This window comes from Bombina bombina, chromosome 1 (assembly GCF_027579735.1).
Source record: "Bombina bombina isolate aBomBom1 chromosome 1, aBomBom1.pri, whole genome shotgun sequence".
Classification (NCBI taxonomy): domain Eukaryota; kingdom Metazoa; phylum Chordata; class Amphibia; order Anura; family Bombinatoridae; genus Bombina; species Bombina bombina.
The window spans coordinates 539448786-539470483 of record NC_069499.1 but is presented as its reverse complement, the minus strand read 5'-3'; the positions used below and the strand labels follow the sequence as shown (position 1 = coordinate 539470483).

The window sequence follows — 21698 nt, the reverse complement described above, 5'->3', positions numbered from 1 at the left end:
GCCTTCCCCAATCTGTTGCCACAAAGTTGGAAGTACCCAATTGTCTAAAATGTTGTTGTATCCTGCAGCATTAAGATGGCCATCCACAGGACTAAGTGGCCTAGCTCAGAACCTGAAAAACAGCCACAGATCATTATCCCTCCTCCAAATAATGGTAGGAACTGCACCTGGAATTTGCCCACCCAGATTCTTCCATCAGAGAACATGTCCATGCTTGACACCACTCCAGCCATTGTTTGGCATTATGTATGTTGATGTGCAGCTTGTGTACAACTAATGGAAACCCATTTCATGAAGATCCCGACTGTCAGGTCACCAGTTATCAGACCACTAATAGCAAGGATCCCCCCCCATACAGATCCCCCCCATACAGATCCCCCACTCCCATACTTCTGGATGCTAGTCAGTGTCAGGTGTAGGGTTCCCGAGTCACTTAAAGGCACTGACGGTGACAAATATTGCATTGTTGGACTCTGTATTGGATAGTTAAACACACAAAGGTAGGTACCTTAGATGGCATAAGGGTAGTCAATCAGCAGGATCAGTAACAGCTGGCTGTATTACAGCAGCATCTTAATCCAGATTGCAGTGTCTAGTTCAGCCTGGTGTCGGAAACACACAGGCAAAGTAACAAGGCAGAATTGGTATCCAAATAGCAAGGTCAGGTTTGTTTTTCCATGGTTCAAATTTGGGGTTGAACCATCTTGGTTCTTTACCTCTTTTAAAGTGAGTTTCTTGCAGGTAAACTATGTTGCAGTACAGTCTAGGGACATCTCGTATGACATGAGATCTTTTCTCTAGAGTGTTAAGACCTTTTGCATTTAAGGTCATTATTGTTGTTATGAGTATAATGTTTCAACATTTTGGTTGGAGTTGGATAGTGTGAGAAAAGAAAAAAAAAAGAAAAAAGGGGGGGGAGGGACAGGAGATATATATAAAGAGGGGGAAAGGAAGCTAGTAGTTAATTAACAAGAGGGTAAAGATGTTGGGTTGCGTCTTATGCGTGTTGCTGCTTGTTGGTTTATTGTACTAGTGTTTTCAGTGTTTTATTTAATATCTTAACCTTAGTAAGTATAATGCTTAGAAGTGACTCACCTGTGGATGTTATACAATCTAAACAATACACAACCAAAACAGGTTATGTCTGACAATGAATAGAAACATAGGGGTCAGTAACTTCACATCCGATTTGTTGGTAAAGCTATAATTAATATTTAAAAATAGGGCTAGGGTTCCCTGATCTTGTCATGTGTAGGGAATGTTATTTCTTTCTGCCATGTCAAAAACTAAATGAAGTGTCTGCTTCTGGTAGGGAAGGGTGTATTTGGGTATTAGGTATTAAGGTGGTTATAAAAAATGTTTTCTCCTCAGCACAGGGTATGTGCAAATTACATTAACTTTTTAAGAACTTTGTAGAACATAAAACATTTGCAAAACATTGTCATAACAACAGATATGTTTAAACTAATATTTTTTGCAGTGCTTTCATTCTGTAACTAAGAATAATTAAACAGTTTGTAGTACTTCTAGGGATCTTCCCTTTTCGGCCTGTCACCAGTTCTACAGGCAACATGAGGACATTACCCTTCTATAAATGTATAAACAGATAATATTTAACTAATAATAATACATATGCCTTTGTGAGAGTAACAAATATATACTGTATACTCCCTCGTTCTGCAATATTCATTACATTAAAGTAATCCATAATATTTATCAGTTTATGTGCAGCGTTGTAGGAGTCTTTCTTTTAATCGTTTGCTCTGATTTCCTCAAGTGGGACAATAAGGATCAGAGGTGTACTAGAAACTATCACTAATAACTCTGTAGATGGATATCTTCAGGACTTATTTTTTTTTTCTCAAGTGTTTGAACCTTTTGGTTTACTTGATAAATATCTTTCTTTAGATATCCAAACAATGAGCACATTTCTGAGAGGACTGCATTAATATCCTCTTTGGAGGAAATGGTGTTTAAATCTTCTCCGGTTAAATGTGTTTGCTGTTGTAATTCTGGAGAGTGGACCTGAGCAGCTGTTGTGTGCGCCTGTGAGGGAGATCCTTGTTCTGTAATATCTTCCCTGGGAGGTGTTGCTTTTAAATAGTTAGTTTGATGCGACATACAAAGGAAAGTAGTGTTTTTCCAGGCCTAACAGTGCCTGTGTGTAGCGGGGAATTTACCTTATGTTGTGGGAATATTGCGATCTGTCCTCCCCTCAGAGGTAGTGCTCCGCTAACCTGTTTTTGGTGATCTAGAGTTCTTCACTGTTTTCCCTCTGCTATCCTACTGTTCTTAGGGTCTGTGACCTGTCAAAACGAATATGCGCATGGCGTAGGCTAGGCTCAATCCTTGGAGTTATCGGGAAGTTGCAAGTGTCTCCCGTGCTGCTTATCTCCTTCACGTCTGTACACTGCCGATGCTGTGCGGTCCTTTATACCTGCCTTATACAGACGCAGTTCCTACTGTATCAGCAAAGCCTCCCCCGTGACTGTTCATCTCACGTTGCTCTCTGTCCTCTCCTCTCATGTATGAGTCGTGAGTCCGGCCCAGCCCGCAGTAGTGTCAAATGATTGAAGGTAAGCGCTGATTTGTATGTTACCAGTAGCTCTGTTGGCTGCAGGTGCTTAGCAAACCTTTACCCCTGTTTGGCAGAAAGATTATGGGATATTTGTCCCTTATAGAAACAAAATTGGGTTGTGAGGCATAAGAGCCAGGAATTAAGCAGCCATCATCCCATAGTTGCCAACAGTCCCTGATTTCCAGGGACAGTCCCTGGATTTTGTCGTATGTCCCTGGATTTTGTTGTATGTCCCTGGATTTTTTTTGTCCCTGGAAATGTCCCTGAAAATCTCTTTTGCACAACATTTGTTGTTTGTGTGTGTATATATATATATATATATATATATATATATACACACACATACATATATACTGATAGATAGATGATAAATATATATAGTGTATTATTTAAATACAAGTCATTCCTAATGGAATATTATTATTATTGAATGGGTTCACATATTATTTGTCTTAATAATTTTGATGCTGTGTTGTAAAAATAACCATATGCCCAGAATGTGTTCCAGAGACTGGGTAGGTGTAAGAGCTTGGTGCTGTAATCTGTATAATAAACTATGGATAAGTCTAAATTATACTATTACTATCAAATGGGTGTGTTTTGATTGCAGAACTGAGTGGGCGGAGCAGTTGAACAATAGGTCGTCAATACTCCAGTAATGCGCTAGCTTGCTCTGCTGCAAAGTGTCCCTGGAATTTTTTTTGAAATGTTGGCAACTATGTCATCCTTCGGGGCCAGGCTCCGCCCCCTAACTGGCACATTTTATATTTAAAAAGGAAAAAGAAATGTGACTTTTTCTGGGTTGACAATAAGAGCCTATAATGTAATTATTTTACTCGATTTATAAATAGCAAATTAAAAATACATACTGAGAATGCAACACAATAGCAGTAAATACCAGAGTGTTAACATGAATCACACCTTCACTGGGCCCAAATAACATCCACTCTATGGGGCATATTTATCAAGCTCCATATGGAGCTTGATGCCCCGTGTTTCTGGCAAGATAACCTGTCCGCCTGCTCTGAGGCCGCAGACAGCAATCAACCCGATCAGATACGATCAGGTTGATTGACACCCCCTGCAGGGGGCGGCGTTGCACCAGTAGCAACGGATCATGTCGGACAGACATTTGATAAATCGGCCCCTATGGTTTAGTGTCTTTTGTATGACTATGGTCCAGTCATAATGCTAGTTCACTTGTAAAGCTGTGAGAGTCAGTAGCTTGTGTGGTTGGCAGGAATATAGTCATTTTTTATGTAGCCCTAACGGACATTATTTTAGTTTGGTTGAAACATTTACCAGAAGTTTGAAAAGTCACAAAGAATTAGTATTGTTCCTTTGTCCTATTTATACTGTGTGAAACAAAATGTGTTAATCTAACAGAGAAATAATTTAAACTGCATTTATGCAGCATTAAACAATTTGTTAACTTTATGCAATTTTAGGGTGTAAAATCAGGAGGTTGTGTGTCTAATTTTGGATAGTGTTATCCTCAAGGATAGAGATATTTTATAAGCAGTGAACGGCAAATTGTGATTTAACTTGAGACAAATCTAATAATACATCTTGTTTATTAAATCTCTGGGTTTTATAGCATGTTGTACATCAAAATATAATAGCAAATGTCCCATTAATATGTCAAATATAGAAGAGTATTACATTTATAGATTTTTTATTTTTTCATTCTGTGTGTGTGTTTTGTTTTCCAGTTTCTTCTGTGTTTGGACCCAGTTTGGATGCAGTTTTCATTGGTGTGCAGCAGAGAGCTAGCCATCCTTTCTGTTATGCTTAAGGCCAACACTACAAGGGTTTATAGTCAAAGCTTACATTATGGTTAGGCTAATGTGTGTTATTTATCAGGATACATTTACTGGACATAGACAGCATACAATATGTGATATTTGTACTCATGGAAGACAATTCTAAAATAGATTAAGTTCCCCTAACCTTCAAGGGGTTAAAGGGTAAAGGCTTTAGGGTTCCAATGTTTTTTTCTATCAGGGTTAAAGGATTCCCCCCCCCCCCCGCTATATTTGTTCTGTTGTTCAGGTATATTATGGGCTTGGTTTATCAAAGCCCCTACGGCTGCAAGTTCTCACAAGAACCTGCTCGCCGTATTTAACAAGCAGTGGTCACCTCTAAGGGTCGCGAAATTCAATCTCTGCGGTCTGACTGACGAGATTGACAGCTCCTGCCCGCATGTGATTGGCTGTGCGCGGGCAGGGGGCTGGATTGCATGCGAGCACAAAATAGTGCTCGTGTGCAATGGTAATTTCCTCCGGTGAGCTGAGGCGGACAGGGGCGCGTATATGCGCCCCTGTCTGCATCAGCTTCGATAAATCGAGCCCTATGTGTGAGTGTGAATGTGTGTGTGTTTTGTGTGTGTGTGTATGTATGTATATATATATATATATATATACTGTATATAATAATGTATATCTATATATACATTTTCTGTAGTGTAGCTGCCCAACTCTCTCCTGCCTCCCTCATTTACCCCCTCCCCATCCATGATCCTTTCCCTACCCTCTAATCGTTCCCTAGACACAGAGGATCCTCCTTTACCTCCTTCCCCCTCCTTCCCCCTCCCTGGCGCTCTCAGAGAATTTTTTTTCTGTAGCGTAGCGGTCCCACCCACTCCCGCCCCCCTCCAGGGATGGGCCGCCCACTCATTTCCCTCCTAACCCTCGAACACCACCAATTAACAGCACCACTGCTCCAGGATGCAGAGAGGGCTGAGCATCAGTTACTCTGCACATCTATTTCTGCACTGCCACACTTGTGGGGCATGCAGAAATAGCGCAATCTTGCTACTTTTAGTGAGATTGTGGCAGAGAGAGTCCCAGGACAGCAGCATTGTACAGTGTACGATGCTGGTCCTTAAGGGCTTAACGACCAGCGTCGTACTGGGTATGGCACTGGTCGTTAAGGGGTTAACTTAAAAAGGGGTTGATTCTGTGTACATAGACTTGCAGTGGACAATGGGATTAAAGGGAGAGTAAAGTCTAAACTTCCAATGTGCAGCTATTTTCTCCACTTTCCTAGTATCCTTGGTTAAAAACCATACCTAGATAGGCTCAGGAGCAGTAATGCACTATTGAGAGCTGACTAATGATTGGTGGCGGCACATACTGTATATGCTTCTTGTCATTGGCTCAGCCAGTGCGTTCAGCTAGCTTCCAGCATTATTGCTGCTCATTCAACAAAGAAATAAAGAGAATGAAGCAAATTTGATAATATAAGAAAATTTGAAAGTTGTTTAAAACTGTATGCTCTGTCTGAATCTTAAAAGAAAAATGTTGGGTTTATTTCACGTTAAGGTCTATTTCTCAACTCTATGATTATTTTATAACATTTTTGCTGTGAAGAAGAGGCAAGTTAGTTCTGCAGGCCCCAATTCACAAAACCAAGTGATAATATCTTCTAGATGGAACAAATGTCCAAAATCTTACAGAAACCTCTGGGAGAGCATAACATTCTTAACGGATTAATATAATTAATTTACCAAAAATATTATAGCCATGAAAATACAGCCTCATCATGTTATAAAACCATAAACTAATCCTTATAGATTTTGACTATGCCACTGATAATCATCTGCAAACCAGCAAAATGAAATAAATAAATATTATCGGAAAGTATACTTTGTTTTCTATATTTTTTAAATAGAAAGCAACTTAAAAAGACATAGAAGGCAAAGTAAAAAAAATATTCAGATTGAGCGTACAACATTATTTGTAAAAATATTTGTAATGTTATATTTATAGTGCTCAAGACACATGCATGCTCTTAAAGGGACACTATACCCAAACATTTTCTTTCATGATTAAGGTAGAGAATACAATTTTAAACAACATTCCAATTTACTTCAATTACCTAATTTGCTTTATTCTTTAGATATACTTTAATGAAGAAATAGCAATGCACACAGTGAACCAATCACAGGAGGCATCTATGTGCAGCTACCAATCAGCAGCTACTAAGCATATCTAGATATGCTTTTCAGAAAAGAATATCAAGAGAATGAAGCAAAATAGATAATAGAAGTAAATTAGAAAGTTGTTTAATTGTATGCTCTTTCTAAATCATGAAAGAAAAAATGTGGGTTTCATGTCCCTTTAACTACCTTTTTAGAATGCTGTCATGGAAAATGTCAGTGATTAGCAAGAAAAATATGTAATTTGAGAATAGACATGATTTGGAATTTTTAAAGAAATTAAAAAAAAAAGTGATCACTTAAAGGGACAGTGAAGTCCAAATTAACCTTTCATGATTTAAATAGGGCATGTCATTTTAAACAACTTTTCAATTTACTTTTATCATAGTATTTGCTTTGTTCTGTTGGTATTTACTGTTAACCTAAACCTAGGTAGGCTTATAAGCTGATTTCTAAGACTGTGCAGTCCACCTCTTATCTCACTGTCTGGCTGGGGTTAGCCAATAACATGTACTGTTTGTTCACGTGTACCATATCAATAACACTGTGCTTACTCCAGTGGAGTTATTTAGGAGTCAGCACTAATTGACTCAAAATGCAAGTCTGTGAAAATGTCTGAGATAAGGAGGACATCTGTAGAAGCTTAGATACAAATCTATCTTTTTAAACAATAACATTTAGTGAGTGAGTGTATGTTAAACAAACTATGAAAAAGTATGCAACAAAAATATATAAACACAACACACTGCACTGATATTTATAACAACTCTACGGTTACATACACCAGATATGTTACCAGTGTGTGTACAGATTTTGGATTCCTTAAAAAAGCCGAGAGGATCGGTGAAATGATAATTGGAGAAACTAATGATACAAGAAAGGACTTTGTTATACACTAAGGCAGATTTGACTAAAGATATCCAGAAACATTTCAGCTCCAAAATCGGTACACACACTGGGAATGTATCTGGTGTGTGTAACCGTAGAGTTGTTATAAGAGACTTGCCTATACTAGCCTGTATATACTTGTCCTGCATCATTTATTTTAATGTTGTAATAAATACATTGTTAAAAATTGGAGATTCGGTGGCAGACCACCTGATTGCCTTAGAAGGATTACAACTTTACAACGCTGTTTACACTGAGAGCTCAGATACAAATCTCTAATATGTGAGTATGGTCCATTAAGAGATTGAACCACAATTAATGTCACAGTTTCTCACTATATATATACTTTTATTTCTCTGAGGTTATCCTGCAATTTGGAAACTATTCCACATCTGGGACTATATCCTTTATTTCTCATTCTTTATACAAATAAGGGCTTTTTTGGGCACATAATTTTTTTTATTACACATATAAGTGGATTAATATTACCCAACATGTTATGTGTTTTCTTTTTCTCCAGAACTCATTACTTCCTAATTTATTTTGTTTTTCTAAAAAAAATTATTAAACAACTGTTTTGACAGTTTCTTATTTTATAGTTGTGCTCTTTTGTTTTTCCCCTCTGAATCAAACTGACATAATTAATATATGTTCTTTATGGAGAAGGACATGCCAGTTAAAGTGGAACTGTTTATAATTTGAAACTTGATCAATTCCTACAAATATAACTAAAGAAAATGTTTTAAATTATAAAGAATTAACATTTATATTTTAGTCATTTCCAAATAATTATAATAGTTTTGTTTCTAGATTTCCCCCCTATGTTAGGTTATTGTATTATTTGTAATGAATAAACCATGGTGCTGGTTTGCCACTGTTATCTAGAATAATAGCTTAGCCAATTGTGGCTTTAAAGTTATAAAATTCCTAATTAATGTTTTTAATGTTTTTTCTCTGTGTAATTTTTGTGAAGTGCCCAGTAATATAGAAATAATACCACACATTGATCTAAATGAAAGAACAAGCTATCCAGGCATGATTGTTCTGACAAACAGTAAGGATATTGTATGATGAAGCTATTAAGTCCTTTCTCATCTACCACTTTTCTTCCAGATCACCATAAAGAAATATTTTGCAGCATATTTTCTATAAATTACTTAAATGGGCAGATGGTAAAAACGCCTTGTTTTTTGTAGATCAGAGATGCAATTTCATGACTTTTCTCTTAACCATACAATTTAGCAAGTTTTGTTCATTATTTGTGAAAACACAGCTGTAGTGCTTTTACATTATATTCTGTCAATATCTCAGTGGATTCATTGAGAGGACAATGTGGAAGCTCAGTTTAAAAGCCTTCTCGGATGTTGTGTTCTATGACTGCAACCCTTGAATAGAAAAATGAATTGAATAAGACTTCTTCAGTGGTTTAGTTGTTGTTCAATATAAGGCCATTAATATCAAGAGAGTTTTTATAACGCAACTAAAAAATATCACTTGTGTATATTTCTTCTAGGGACATGAAACACAAAAAAGTGTATTTAATGATTGCTATAGAGCATACAATTTAAAAAACAACTTTCCAATTAACTTCTGTTATCTATTTTGATATGTTCTTTTCATATCCTTTGTAGAAAAGCATGCCTAGGTAGGCTCAGGAACTGAGAGCTGCCTGCTGATTGGTGGCTGCACATACATAAATGCCTCTTGTCATTGGTTCACAAATGTGTTCACCTAGCCCAAAAGTGCATTGTTGCTCCTTCAATACAAGATACCAGGAGAATGAAGCAAAATTGATAATAGAAGCAAATAGGAGAGTTGTTTCAAATTCTGTGAATCATGGAAGGAAAAAAATGGGTTTTAAGTCCCTTTAATCAAAGTATAATATCTCACATGATTTATTTATTGATTGTTTTAAGTTTGAATGTACTTTACCAATCTGTGATTCTGTTTCATAGACCTAGGAGTTTTAAATATTTCTTAAATGTACAGAAATAAGTCTGACCTGCTGTTAAGTATAGATATAGCCTAAATGATGTAAAAAGTGTATGGGGTTTGTATTGCACAACTAGTGAAGCATGATGCTATTAACCATAACTGGCAAACAGTTCTAGTGGTAGAACAGATGAGACTATAGCTGGGGATTATATTTAGAACAGTAACATCTATAATGTTGTGTTTGACATTTAGCCTTTGGTAATGTGTATATTCCATTAACGGAAAACTGAAGTCGAAATTAAACTTTCATAATTCAGATAGTGCTCACAATTGTAAACAACTTTCCACTGTACTTCCAGTATTAAAATATGCACATCTTTCTGAGGCACTATCGCCTACTGAGCATGTGTAAGAATTCACACTATATATTGTGATTGGCTGATGGCTGTCTCATGATGCAGGGGTATGGGAAATGGAACTAACTCTGAAATTTGTCGAAAAAAAAATCAACATTTCATTTGAAATTCAGTACTTTTGCATTGTCTCTTTATTATGCATTTGTTGATGATGAAATGCTACTGTCCTTTAAAGACATTTTTCTTGCAGTGCATTTTAATCTCCAATAGATGAAACTTGTGTTATTTTACATAAACAGGTCCCATTGGATATAAAGTGATAGGAGTTGATGGCTACAATTTACTAATGTGCATTATGTTGCTAGTTTTTATTAGCCATTTGCTCAGTGAATCTGTAACCCATTACCAGTCAGGTGATTAGTGTTGCATTGCATTATTATGCTAACAGCCCCCTTTAGAAGTACAATTGAAATTTAAAACAAAATTGCTTTGTATTGGAGCCTATCATTTTGACAACATGGGCTAAGCTTCTGATTCAAGTGCACCAAATTAAGGAACTATTATATGAGGCAGGAAATATATGGTGTGGGTCCCGAGCCTTGTCTAAATAATAATAAATAAATACAGTCCACAGGAAAAAATGCTAACAATTTATTTTGATTCCATAAGGGCTTACACCTCCAGATTATCTTCTTACAAAAAGAGTGCCTATAGAGTAATAATCTTTATAATCACTCTTCAGAATGACCCACACATGTCCCCTTTAAGGGACAGTAAAGTCCAAAAAAAAACCTTTCATGTTTCAAATAGGGCATGTAATTTTAAACAACTTTCCAATTTACTTTTATTACAAATTTTGCTTTGTTTCTTTTGGTATTTTTAGTTGAAAGCTAAACCTAGGAGGTTCATATGCTAATTTCTTAGACCTTGAAGGCTGCCTCTAATCTAAATGCATTTTGATAGTTTTTCACCACTAGAGGGCATTAGTTCACGTGTTTCATATAGATAACATTGAGCTCATGCACGTGAATTTACCATGGAGACAGCTCTGTTTGGCTTAAATACAAGTCTGTCAAAAGAACTGAAATAAGGGGGCAATCTGCTAAGGCTTAGATACAAGGTAATTACAGAGGTAAAACGTGTATAATTATAACTGTGTTCGTTATGCAAAACTGGGGAGTTGGTAATTAAGGGATTATCTATCTTTTAAAACCACATAAATTCTGGTGTTGACTGTCCCTTTAACTCTATGAGTTTGCATCCATAACAGTCGTTTCTCACAGTGATTTTGACAAGAATGATTCATAACTAGTGAATATATTTTAAGCCAACATTTGGAAACAAAAATCTAGCAAATACACAGAGTAGAAACTACGGCAACCTCAGTTTAATAGCAAAGGACTAATGGTCAAAAACTTAGTGGCATGGAGAGAAATCACGCAAAATCTTTGTTTGTTTATTGTTTTTTTTAACGTTATCTTGTAATGTGTATGTCTCATTCACATACCCTGTATTGTGAGATAAACAATTCTCAAGCTAAAATTTGCCCTTATGAAACTCTTTGACCACACAGTACTGATGAGACAGTTAATCTTGCGCAGAGAGCCTTAGATCATAGTGCCATTCAATCTCAAATGGGATGAGAATAAGGAACTTCCCATATCCAGCTGCGTTTCCCTTGAATTCTCCCAATTATAAGCAAAACAAAGCACTTTCGGATATGTTCAACATAAGCACTAATCTATACTGAAGGTACTGATGGTAAAACTCAGGATTAGAATTACTGGTATGGTGAAATATTACTGCTATCTGACAAAAAGTAACTTTTGCGCTTAAAGTAGAATTAAGGGAAGTGATCAGACACTAAGTAGACGTTGTCAGTTGGTTTGTCAAGATGCCATCTGGAGATTTATGTCTTCAAGTTTTAGACTTTTCCAAAGTGACCTCTTCAAGTTAAATGTCTTTTATGGATTTGACTGTGTTTACATTAGTGCCATGGGGGTCTGTGGAAAGTACATTAAAGCTAATTGATCACCTGCTGTCAGTAGCCTTTACAGTTTAGGACAGCCAATCCTAATAAGGCGAAAATTAATATAATAGATAATGCATGATACATTGGCAGATTCCTCTGCTGTTTCCAAACCTTTTAGTTTATTGCTTGTGAATGAAATGAAGTCACAAAATGGTTCTGTATTAGAAAAAGAAAAAAATCTGAGTTATTAATCACTTTGTCGTGATGTCTAAAAACCCAGTCAATTAAACCATATTGAAGTCTGATAATCTGGGAAAAACAGACATCTATAACAAAGAACTCAGTCAGGTTTTCTCCCCTTAAAACTTTCCTTTTAATGGAAAAGAGAAGTTTAAAGTGATATTGATTTCTTTTTTTTTTATCCTTCTAAAATGATTATATTTTTCTAATACCACCTTCTGTTCTGCTGTACAGTGGAAAAGTACTGTAGTTGTGTGAAGAAAAATAAACGAGATAGTGTAGTGATTGTTTATGCAAGGAAGAAAAAAATCAGAAGGGAAGGGTTATTCATTACAATTATAAGTAAAATTATTGTTTTGGGGTATGGTTGTAGAAAGGCCTTTACCAGGTCTGTGTTTCAAAAGCGTTGATGGAAGTTTTCAACAAATGCAAACGCAGCCTTTGGCCTTTCTTAGAAAATAGTGATTTACAGATTAATGATTTTTTTTATGTTTTATTTTTCGTTATTCTACAATATATTTAACAAAGAGAATTAACATGGTTGCAACAGACAGTGATTGTATACTCAACAGTTCAAATGAAACTTGCAATCATGACATTTTAGTTTTTTCAAGGGTTTTGGCGTTCTATGAGAGCTGTTTTTTTTGTCCCTTATTTCCTCCTGTACAAAGGGAGGAGTTGTGTGTTCATTTTTGACTGCATGAAGATATTTCAGATTTTGTTGAATGATCTGCCATTCTGTGAGAAATGTTTTTGTCCCCTGAATTTCCTACAGTGCAATAAAACAGATCCATGTCTGAAGTTTTGTAAACTTCTGTGCTAGTCAGTGTATAAGGTGAAGAATAAAGAAACACAATTAAAAAAAAGTTTAACAAGACCACAAATATTTTTTCAAGAATATTAGAACTATTCTAAATATAGAAAATAAGATAAGGTATGAACCCTTATTTCTTTCATGTAATTAGCAAGAGTCCATGAGCTAGTGACGTATGGGATATACATTCCTACCAGGAGGGGCAAAGTTTCCCAAACCTTAAAATGCCTATAAATACACCCCTCACCACACCCACAATTCAGTTTTACAAACTTTGCCTCCTATGGAGGTGGTGAAGTAAGTTTGTGCTAGATTCTACGTTGATATGCGCTCCGCAGCAGGTTGGAGCCCGGTTTTCCTCTCAGCGTGCAGTGAATGTCAGAGGGATGTGAGGAGAGTATTGCCTATTTTGAATGCAGTGATCTCCTTCTACGGGGTCTATTTCATAGGTTCTCTGTTATCGGTCGTAGAGATTCATCTCTTACCTCCCTTTTCAGATCGACGATATACTCTTATTTATATACCATTACCTCTGCTGATTTTCGTTTCAGTACTGGTTTGGCTTTCTACAAACATGTAGATGAGTGTCCTGGGGTAAGTAAGTCTTATTTTCTGTGACACTCTAAGCTATGGTTGGGCACTTTGTTTATAAAGTTCTAAATATATGTATTCAAACATTTATTTGCCTTGACTCAGGATGTTCAACATTCCTTATTTTCAGACAGTCAGTTTCATATTTGGGATAATGCACTTGAATCAATTATTTTGTGGGCTGTTAGGCTCGCGGGGGCTGAAAATGCTTCATTTTATTGCGTCATTCTTGGCGCGGACTTTTTTGGCGCAAAAAGTATTTTCTGTTTCCGGCGTCATACGTGTCGCCGGAAGTTGCGTCATTTTTGACGTTCTTTTGCGCCAAAGATGTCGGCGTTCCGGATGTGGCGTCATTTTTGGCGCCAAAAAGCATTTAGGCGCCAAATAATGTGGGCGTCTTATTTGGCGCTAAAAAATATGGGCGTAGCTTTTGTCTCCACATTATTTAAGTTTCATTTTTTCTTTGCTTCTGGTTGCTAGAAGCTTGTTCATTGGCATTTTTTCCCATTCCTGAAACTGTCATTTAAGGAATTTGATCAATTTTGCTTTATATGTTGTTTTTTCTATTACATATTGCAAGATGTCTCACGTTGCATCTGAGTCAGAAGATACTTCAGGAAAATCTCTGTCTGGTGCTGGAACTACCAAAGCTAAGTGTATCTGCTGTAAACTTTTGGTAGCTATTCCTCCAGCTGTTGTTTGTATTAATTGTCATGACAAACTTGTTAATGCAGATAATATTTCCTTTAGTAATGTACCATTACCTGTTGCAGTTCCATCAACATCTAATGTTCAGAATGTTCCTGATAACATAAGAGATTTTGTTTCTGAATCCATAAAGAAGGCTATGTCTGTTATTCCTCCTTCTAGTAAACATAAAAAATCTTTTAAAACTTCTCTTTATACAGATGAATTTTTAAATGAACATCATCATTCTGATTCTGATGACTCTTCTGGTTCAGAGGATTCTGTCTCAGAGATTGATGCTGATAAATCTTCATATTTATTTAAAATGGAATTTATTCGTTCTTTACTTAAAGAAGTACTAATTGCTTTAGAAATTGAGGATTCTGGTCCTCTTGATACTAATTCTAAACGTTTAGATAAGGTCTTTAAATTTCCAGTGGTTATTCCAGAAGTTTTTCCTGTTCCTAGTGCTATTTCTGAAGTAATTTCCAGAGAATGGGATAAATTGGGTAATTCATTTACTCCTTCTAAACGTTTTAAGCAATTATATCCTGTGCCGTCTGACAGATTAGAATTTTGGGACAAAATCCCTAGAGTTGATGGGGCTATTTCTACCCTTGCTAAACGTACTACTATTCCTACGTCAGATGGTACTTCGTTTAAGGATCCTTTAGATAGGAAAATTGAATCCTTTCTAAGAAAAGCTTATCTGTGTTCAGGTAATCTTCTTAGACCTGCTATATCATTGGCTGATGTTGCTGCAGCTTCAACTTTTTGGTTGGAAACTTTAGCGCAACAAGTAACAGATCATGATTCTCATAATATTATTCTTCTTCTTCAACATGCTAATAATGTTATCTGTGATGCCATTTTTGATATTATCAGAGTTGATGTCAGGTTTATGTCTCTAGCTATTTTAGCTAGAAGAGCTTTATGGCTTAAAACTTGGAATGCTGATATGGCTTCTAAATCAACTCTACTTTCCATTTCTTTCCAGGGTAACAAATTATTTGGTTCTCAGTTGGATTCTATTATCTCAACTGTTACTGGTGGGAAATGAACTTTTTTACCACAGGATAAAAAATCTAAGGGTAAAAACAGGGCTAATAATCATTGTCGTTCCTTTCGTTTCAACAAAGAACAAAAGCCTGATCCTTCATCCTCAGGAGCAGTTTCAGTTTGGAAACCATCTCCAGTCTGGAATAAATCCAAGCCTTCTAGAAAAGCAAAGCCAGCTTCTAAGTCCACATGAAGGTGCGGCCCTCATTCCAGCTCAGCTGGTAGGGGGCAAGTTACATTTTTTCAAAGAAATTTGGATCAATTCTGTTCACAATCTTTGGATTCAGAACATTGTTTCAGAAGGGTACAGAATTGGTTTCAAGATGAGACCTCCTGCAAAAAGATTTTTTCTTTCCCGTGTCCCAGTAAATCCAGTGAAAGCTCAAGCATTTCTGAATTGTGTTTCAGATCTAGAGTTGGCTGGAGTAATTATGCCAGTTCCAGTTCTGGAACAGGGGATGGGGTTTTATTCAAATCTCTTCATTGTACCAAAGAAGGAGAATTCCTTCAGACCAGTTCTGGATCTAAAAATATTGAATCGTTATGTAAGGATACCAACTTTCAAAATGGTAACTGTAAGGACTATCTTGCCTTTTGTTCAGCAAGGGCATTATATGTCCACAATAGATTTACAGGATGCATATCTGCATATTCCGATTCATCCAGATCATTATCATTTCCTGAGATTCTCTTTTCTGGACAAGCATTACCAGTTTGTGGCTCTGCCGTTTGGCCTAGCTACAGCTCCAAGAATTTTTACAAAGGTTCTCGGTGCCCTTCTGTCTGTAATCAGAGAACAGGGTATTGTGGTATTTCCTTATTTGGACGATATCTTGGTACTTGCTCAGTCTTTACATTTAGCAGAATCTCATACGAATCGACTTGTGTTGTTTCTTCAAGATCATGGTTGGAGGATCAATTCACTAAAAAGTTCATTGATTCCTCAGACAAGGGTAACCTTTCTGGGTTTCCAGATAGATTCAGTGTCCATGACTCTGTCTTTGACAGACAAGAGACGTCTAAAATTGATTTCAGCTTGTCGAAACCTTCAGTCACAATCATTCCCTTCGGTAGCCTTATGCATGGAAATTCTAGGTCTTATGACTGCTGCATCGGACGCGATCCCCTTTGCTCGTTTTCACATGCGACCTCTTCAGCTCTGTATGCTGAATCAATGGTGCAGGGATTACACAAAGATATCTCAATTAATATCTTTAAAACCGATTGTACGACACTCTCTAACGTGGTGGACAGATCACCATCTTTTAATTCAGGGGGCTTCTTTTGTGCTTCCGACCTGGACTGTAATTTCAACAGATGCAAGTCTCACAGGTTGGGGAGCTGTGTGGGGATCTCTGACGGCACAAGGAGTTTGGGAATCTCAGGAGGTGAGATTACCGATCAATATTTTGGAACTCCGTGCAATTTTCAGAGCTCTTCAGTCTTGGCCTCTTCTGAAGAGAGAATCGTTCATTTGTTTTCAGACAGACAATGTCACAACTGTGGCATACATCAATCATCAAGGAGGGACTCACAGTCCTCTGGCTATGAAAGAAGTATCTCGAATTCTGGTTTGGGCGGAATCCAGCTCCTGTCTAATCTCTGCGGTTCATATCCCAGGTATAGACAATTGGGAAGCGGATTATCTCAGTCGCCAAACGTTGCATCCGGGCAAATGGTCTCTTCACCCAGAGGTATTTCTTCAGATTGTTCAAATGTGGGAGCTTCCAGAAATAGATCTGATGGCGTCTCATCTAAACAAGAAACTTCCCAGGTATCTGTCCAGATCCCGGGATCCTCAGGTGGAAGCAGTGGATGCATTATAACTTCCTTGGAAGTATCATCCTGCCTATATCTTTCCGCCTCTAGTTCTTCTTCCAAGAGTAATCTCCAAGATTCTGAAGGAATGCTCGTTTGTTCTGCTGATAGCTCCGTCATGGCCTCACAGGTTTTGGTATGCGGATCTTGTCCGGATGGCCTCTTGCCATCCGTGGACTCTTCCGCTAAGACCAGACCTTCTGTCGCAAGGTCCTTTTTTCCATCAGGATCTCAAATCCTTAAATTTAAAGGTATGGAGATTGAACGCTTGATTCTTGGTCAAAGAGGTTTCTCTGACTCTGTGATTAATACTATGTTACAGGCTCGTAAATCTGTATCCAGAGAGATATATTATAGAGTCTGGAAGACTTATATTTCTTGGTGTCTTTCTCATCATTTTTCTTGGCATTCTTTTAGAATTCCGAGAATTTTACAGTTTCTTCAGGATGGTTTAGATAAAGGTTTATCCGCAAGTTCTTTGAAAGGACAAATCTCTGCTCTTTCTGTTCTTTTTCACAGAAAGATTGCTAATCTTCCTGATATTCATTGTTTTGTACAAGCTTTGGTTCGTATAAAACCTGTCATTAAGTCAATTTCTCCTCCTTGGAGTTTGAATTTGGTTCTGGGGGCTCTTCAAGCTCCTCCGTTTGAACCTATGCATTCATTGGACATTAAATTACTTTCTTGGAAAGTTTTGTTCCTTTTGGCGATCTCTTCTGCCAGAAGAGTCTCTGAATTATCTGCTCTTTCTTGTGAGTCTCCTTTTCTGATTTTTCATCAGGATAAGGCGGTGTTGCGAACTTCTTTTGGATTTTTACCTAAAGTTGTGGATTCCAACAACATTAGTAGAGAAATTGTGGTTCCTTCATTCTAAGGAGAAATCGTTGCATTCTTTGGATGTTGTTAGAGCTTTGAAATATTATGTTGAAGCTACTAAGTCTTTCCGAAAGACTTCTAGTCTATTTGTTATCTTTTCCGGTTCTAGAAAAGGCCAGAAAGCTTCTGCCATTTCTTTGGCATCTTGGTTGAAATCTTTAATTCATCATGCCTATGTTGAGTCGGGTAAAACTCCGCCTCAAAGGATTACAGCTCATTCTACTAGGTCAGTTTCTACTTCCTGGGCGTTTAGGAATGAAGCTTCGGTTGATCAGATTTGCAAAGCAGCAACTTGGTCCTCTTTGCATACTTTTACTAAATTCTACCATTTTGATGTATTTTCTTCTTCTGAAGCAGTTTTTGGTAGAAAAGTACTTCAGGCAGCGGTTTCAGTTTGAATCTTCTGTTTATGTTTTTCATTAAACTTTATTTTGGGTGTGGATTATTTTCAGCAGGAATTGGCTGTCTTTATTTTATCCCTCCCTCTCTAGTGACTCTTGCGTGGAAAGATCCACATCTTGGGTAGTCATTATCCCATACGTCACTAGCTCATGGACTCTTGCTAATTACATGAAAGAAAACATAATTTATGTAAGAACTTACCTGATAAATTCATTTCTTTCATATTAGCAAGAGTCCATGAGGCCTGCCCTTTTTTGTGGTGGTTATGATTTTTTTGTATAAAGCACAATTATTCCAATTCCTTATTTTTTATGCTTTCGCACTTTTTTCTTATCACCCCACTTCTTGGCTATTCGTTAAACTGAATTGTGGGTGTGGTGAGGGGTGTATTTATAGGCATTTTAACTTTTGGGAAACTTTGCCCCTCCTGGTAGGAATGTATATCCCATACGTCACTAGCTCATGGACTCTTGCTAATATGAAAGAAATTAATTTATCAGGTAAGTTCGTACATAAATTATGTTTTTAAGGTTTATTTTTTAAAAGCATAGTTTCCTACATGCTAAGTAAGTAAATAAAAGAACAGTTTTATACTTGCAGTCATATTAGTTGCCACCTTTGCTCTTTTTCCCTATAGAAAAATATTGTGGAATTTAGCAGTATTTTATGTATACTTTTTTTTATATATATCTGCAACAGGATCACAATCATAGTTGCTGCCATTTTTATTGACTATGGAAAAAAAAAATCATTAAAAAGTGGCAGTTTTTCAAGTAGATTAACTTTATTGTTTTGAGGGACATGGGAATTTACATTTAAAGGGACAGTCAAATCCAACATTTTTATTGTTTAAAAGATAGATAATCCCTATATTACCCATTCCCCAGTTTTGCACAGCCAACATGGTTATATTAATATACTTTTAATCTCTGTGATTACCTTGTACCTAAGCCTCTTTTGACAGCCCCCTGATCACATGACTGATTATTATCTATTGACTTGCATTTTAGCCAATTAGTGCAGTGTCATCCACAACCCATGGGCGTGAGCACAATGTCATCTATTTGGCTCACATGAACTTGCAGTCTCCTGTTGTGAAAAGTTTATAAAAAAGCATGTTATAAGACTGTAGTGGCTTAGAAATGAGCAGACATTTAGAGGTTTAAATGTTATAACCTATATTAATATAACAATGTTGGTTGTGCAAAGCTGGGGAATGGGTAGTAAAGGCGTTCTTTATCTTTTTAAATAATAACAATTTTGGTGTTCAGTGTCCCTTTCACAGGGACAGTTAGCAGCTAATATGATACTTCAAATATATCTGCAAAGAGAGGGATATTTTTTTTAAAAGGTATAACTTTTTTTTTTTCTTTTCCTTTTTAATCGTTTTAAAGCACTTTGTGTGATCTGACATTCTAAGCCACTTTGTGTGATCTGACATTCTAAGCCACTCTTTAAATCTTAACAATAAAGGTAGAAATTGATATTATTACATATGTTGAAAATGTTTTTTCTTTTATTATTTTTTTTTCTGTAAAGCAACAGATAATTTTACAAAGATAAAGTACTAAGCATAGTCTCATATATTTACATTTATTTATTTTGTAATAAAAGCTGAAATTGCACTTTGAAACATCTGAAACTTTAAAAGGTTTTAGTAATGTATTTTGAGTTTATATTTTATTATTTGTAAAATGCATGCTGCCTACAAGAAAATAGGTGCACCCGTTTCTCTGCAAGAGAAAATACGTTTCAACACTCACTACCACAAACCAAAAATCAATGTCTGCATAGGCAGGGAATTGGTGCACAATGATTCTTCAATTTTTCCCCCCATACCAAGACACTTCTGAAACCTTCTCCCATAGACTTTAATAGTTCAAGCAATAGACTGTGGTTTGATATATCAGTCCTTCACTTGTATGAAAAAGAGTCAAGGAGTTGGCTAGAGACTTAACCATGTATAATGTTTGAGAATGTGTGTATTTGTAGGCTTTATCTTGCTAAACAATTGTTCATTTTAAATTTTAATTATTCGTTTTAAATCTATTTGTATAGAATATTTTTCGGGTTTTTTGTTTTTTTTTGTTTTTAGTAATTGAATTTCCAAAATTGTTTGTTTCTTTGAGTAAAAAAATAAATAAAAATATCTGTTTCTTTTCATTTGAACAGGATACATGTAAAATAGCATAATATATAATGCTTATCTCTTTCCTTTACATATCCACAGGGATTTTCAAAGGTTGCTCCAACAGAGGAACTAAAAGACCTCAGTTTGCAGGAAGAACATCTCAGGTTACAGAGGTCCAGATACGATTACAGGTAATATCTTTATGCTGTCTGCTTGGAGCATATGTTTTTGTATCGTGACAAATTTGTTTCTTTTACACCTTCTGTTACAAGACTTCCACTGTGCTGGCTAAATACTGAGCATCCTGTAACGAGACTAATTTTAAAGTTGTATTCTGTATCTAAAGGATTAACCCCTTGTGAAAGACATTTGCAGGAAGTTGCGTGCCCTTCTGGCTCAGAGTAGATTAAAGCAAATCACACATTTGTTTTTTGAAGAAGTATATCTAAGAAAACCATATGGCTCCACTTAAAAGCTTGTCACCAGCAATTTTAGGCATTCCTCAAATTTAATGCACATCCCTGGACTCCTGCCATACACTAACACTGTTGTTTTTCCTTTAAATCATTTATATGTACTTATTTGTATTGCATAAAATAATGTGCATTCTTTATAAACACCTTCTATTCTTATGAGATTGTGTTTGGATAACAATAAATTAGGAGTATTCCCTCCTCGTGAGCTGAAGTGCATTGCCAGTGAGCCCTCCAGGTACATTGCATGTGAGCCAATCAGGATTGTCTAATTTTTTTTTTAAGTAAAATTGATCACAATCTTTCAGTCAAACACAGCCAAGATTGATAAATTCTACAAGATATAATCTTATTTTCCCACAATAATGACCTAATGAACAATAATGGCTTTCGATCACAGAAAACCGAGATGTGTTAATGTTGTCCATGTGTGTATGTCTTGCAACTGGATACAGTAGTGCTTCTGATTAGTGTTGAACAATAATAATGCCATTTGTATAGGGCATAATGGGTATACTAGGCATTTTTAAAAAAAAACTTAATTTCTTTCTTAAGACACAGTGAGTTCACTGAATCATCAATTACTGTTGGGAATGTCACTCCTGGCCAGCAGGAGGAGGCAAAAAGCACCACAGCAAAGCTGTTAAGTATCACTTCCCTTCCCACAATCCCCAGTCATTCTCTTTGACTTCAGCACAAGGAGGAGGTGAAGTTTTGGTGTCTAAATAATTTATTTCACTTCAATCAAGATTTTATTATTTTGAAAGCCAGAGCTGGCTTGCTCTGATGTTTCTTATCAAGATTGGGTGTAGCTGTACTCCACATTAGTCTCTTCAGTAGGGCAGTGGTGGCTTTAAAGCAGTTAGAACTTGTAAGTTGGGCCTTGCTGTGGTTTCCTAACATATTTGCTGCCCTAGTATATAAAGCCAGAGTAGGTT

At 36.5% G+C, this 21698-nt stretch overlaps 1 protein-coding gene across 3 annotated transcripts in view; it reads left to right on the top strand.

Annotated features, from left to right (window-relative positions):
- The window catches only part of PARD3B (par-3 family cell polarity regulator beta), a 1914565-nt gene that overhangs the window by 607067 nt on the left and 1285800 nt on the right, over positions 1 to 21698 (top strand). For all 3 annotated transcript variants that reach the window (XM_053698659.1, XM_053698658.1, XM_053698660.1), the window contains exon 5: positions 20387 to 20478. In XM_053698659.1, coding sequence (XP_053554634.1) covers positions 20387 to 20478 — 92 coding nt within the window. The remainder of the gene's footprint in view (positions 1 to 20386; positions 20479 to 21698) is intronic.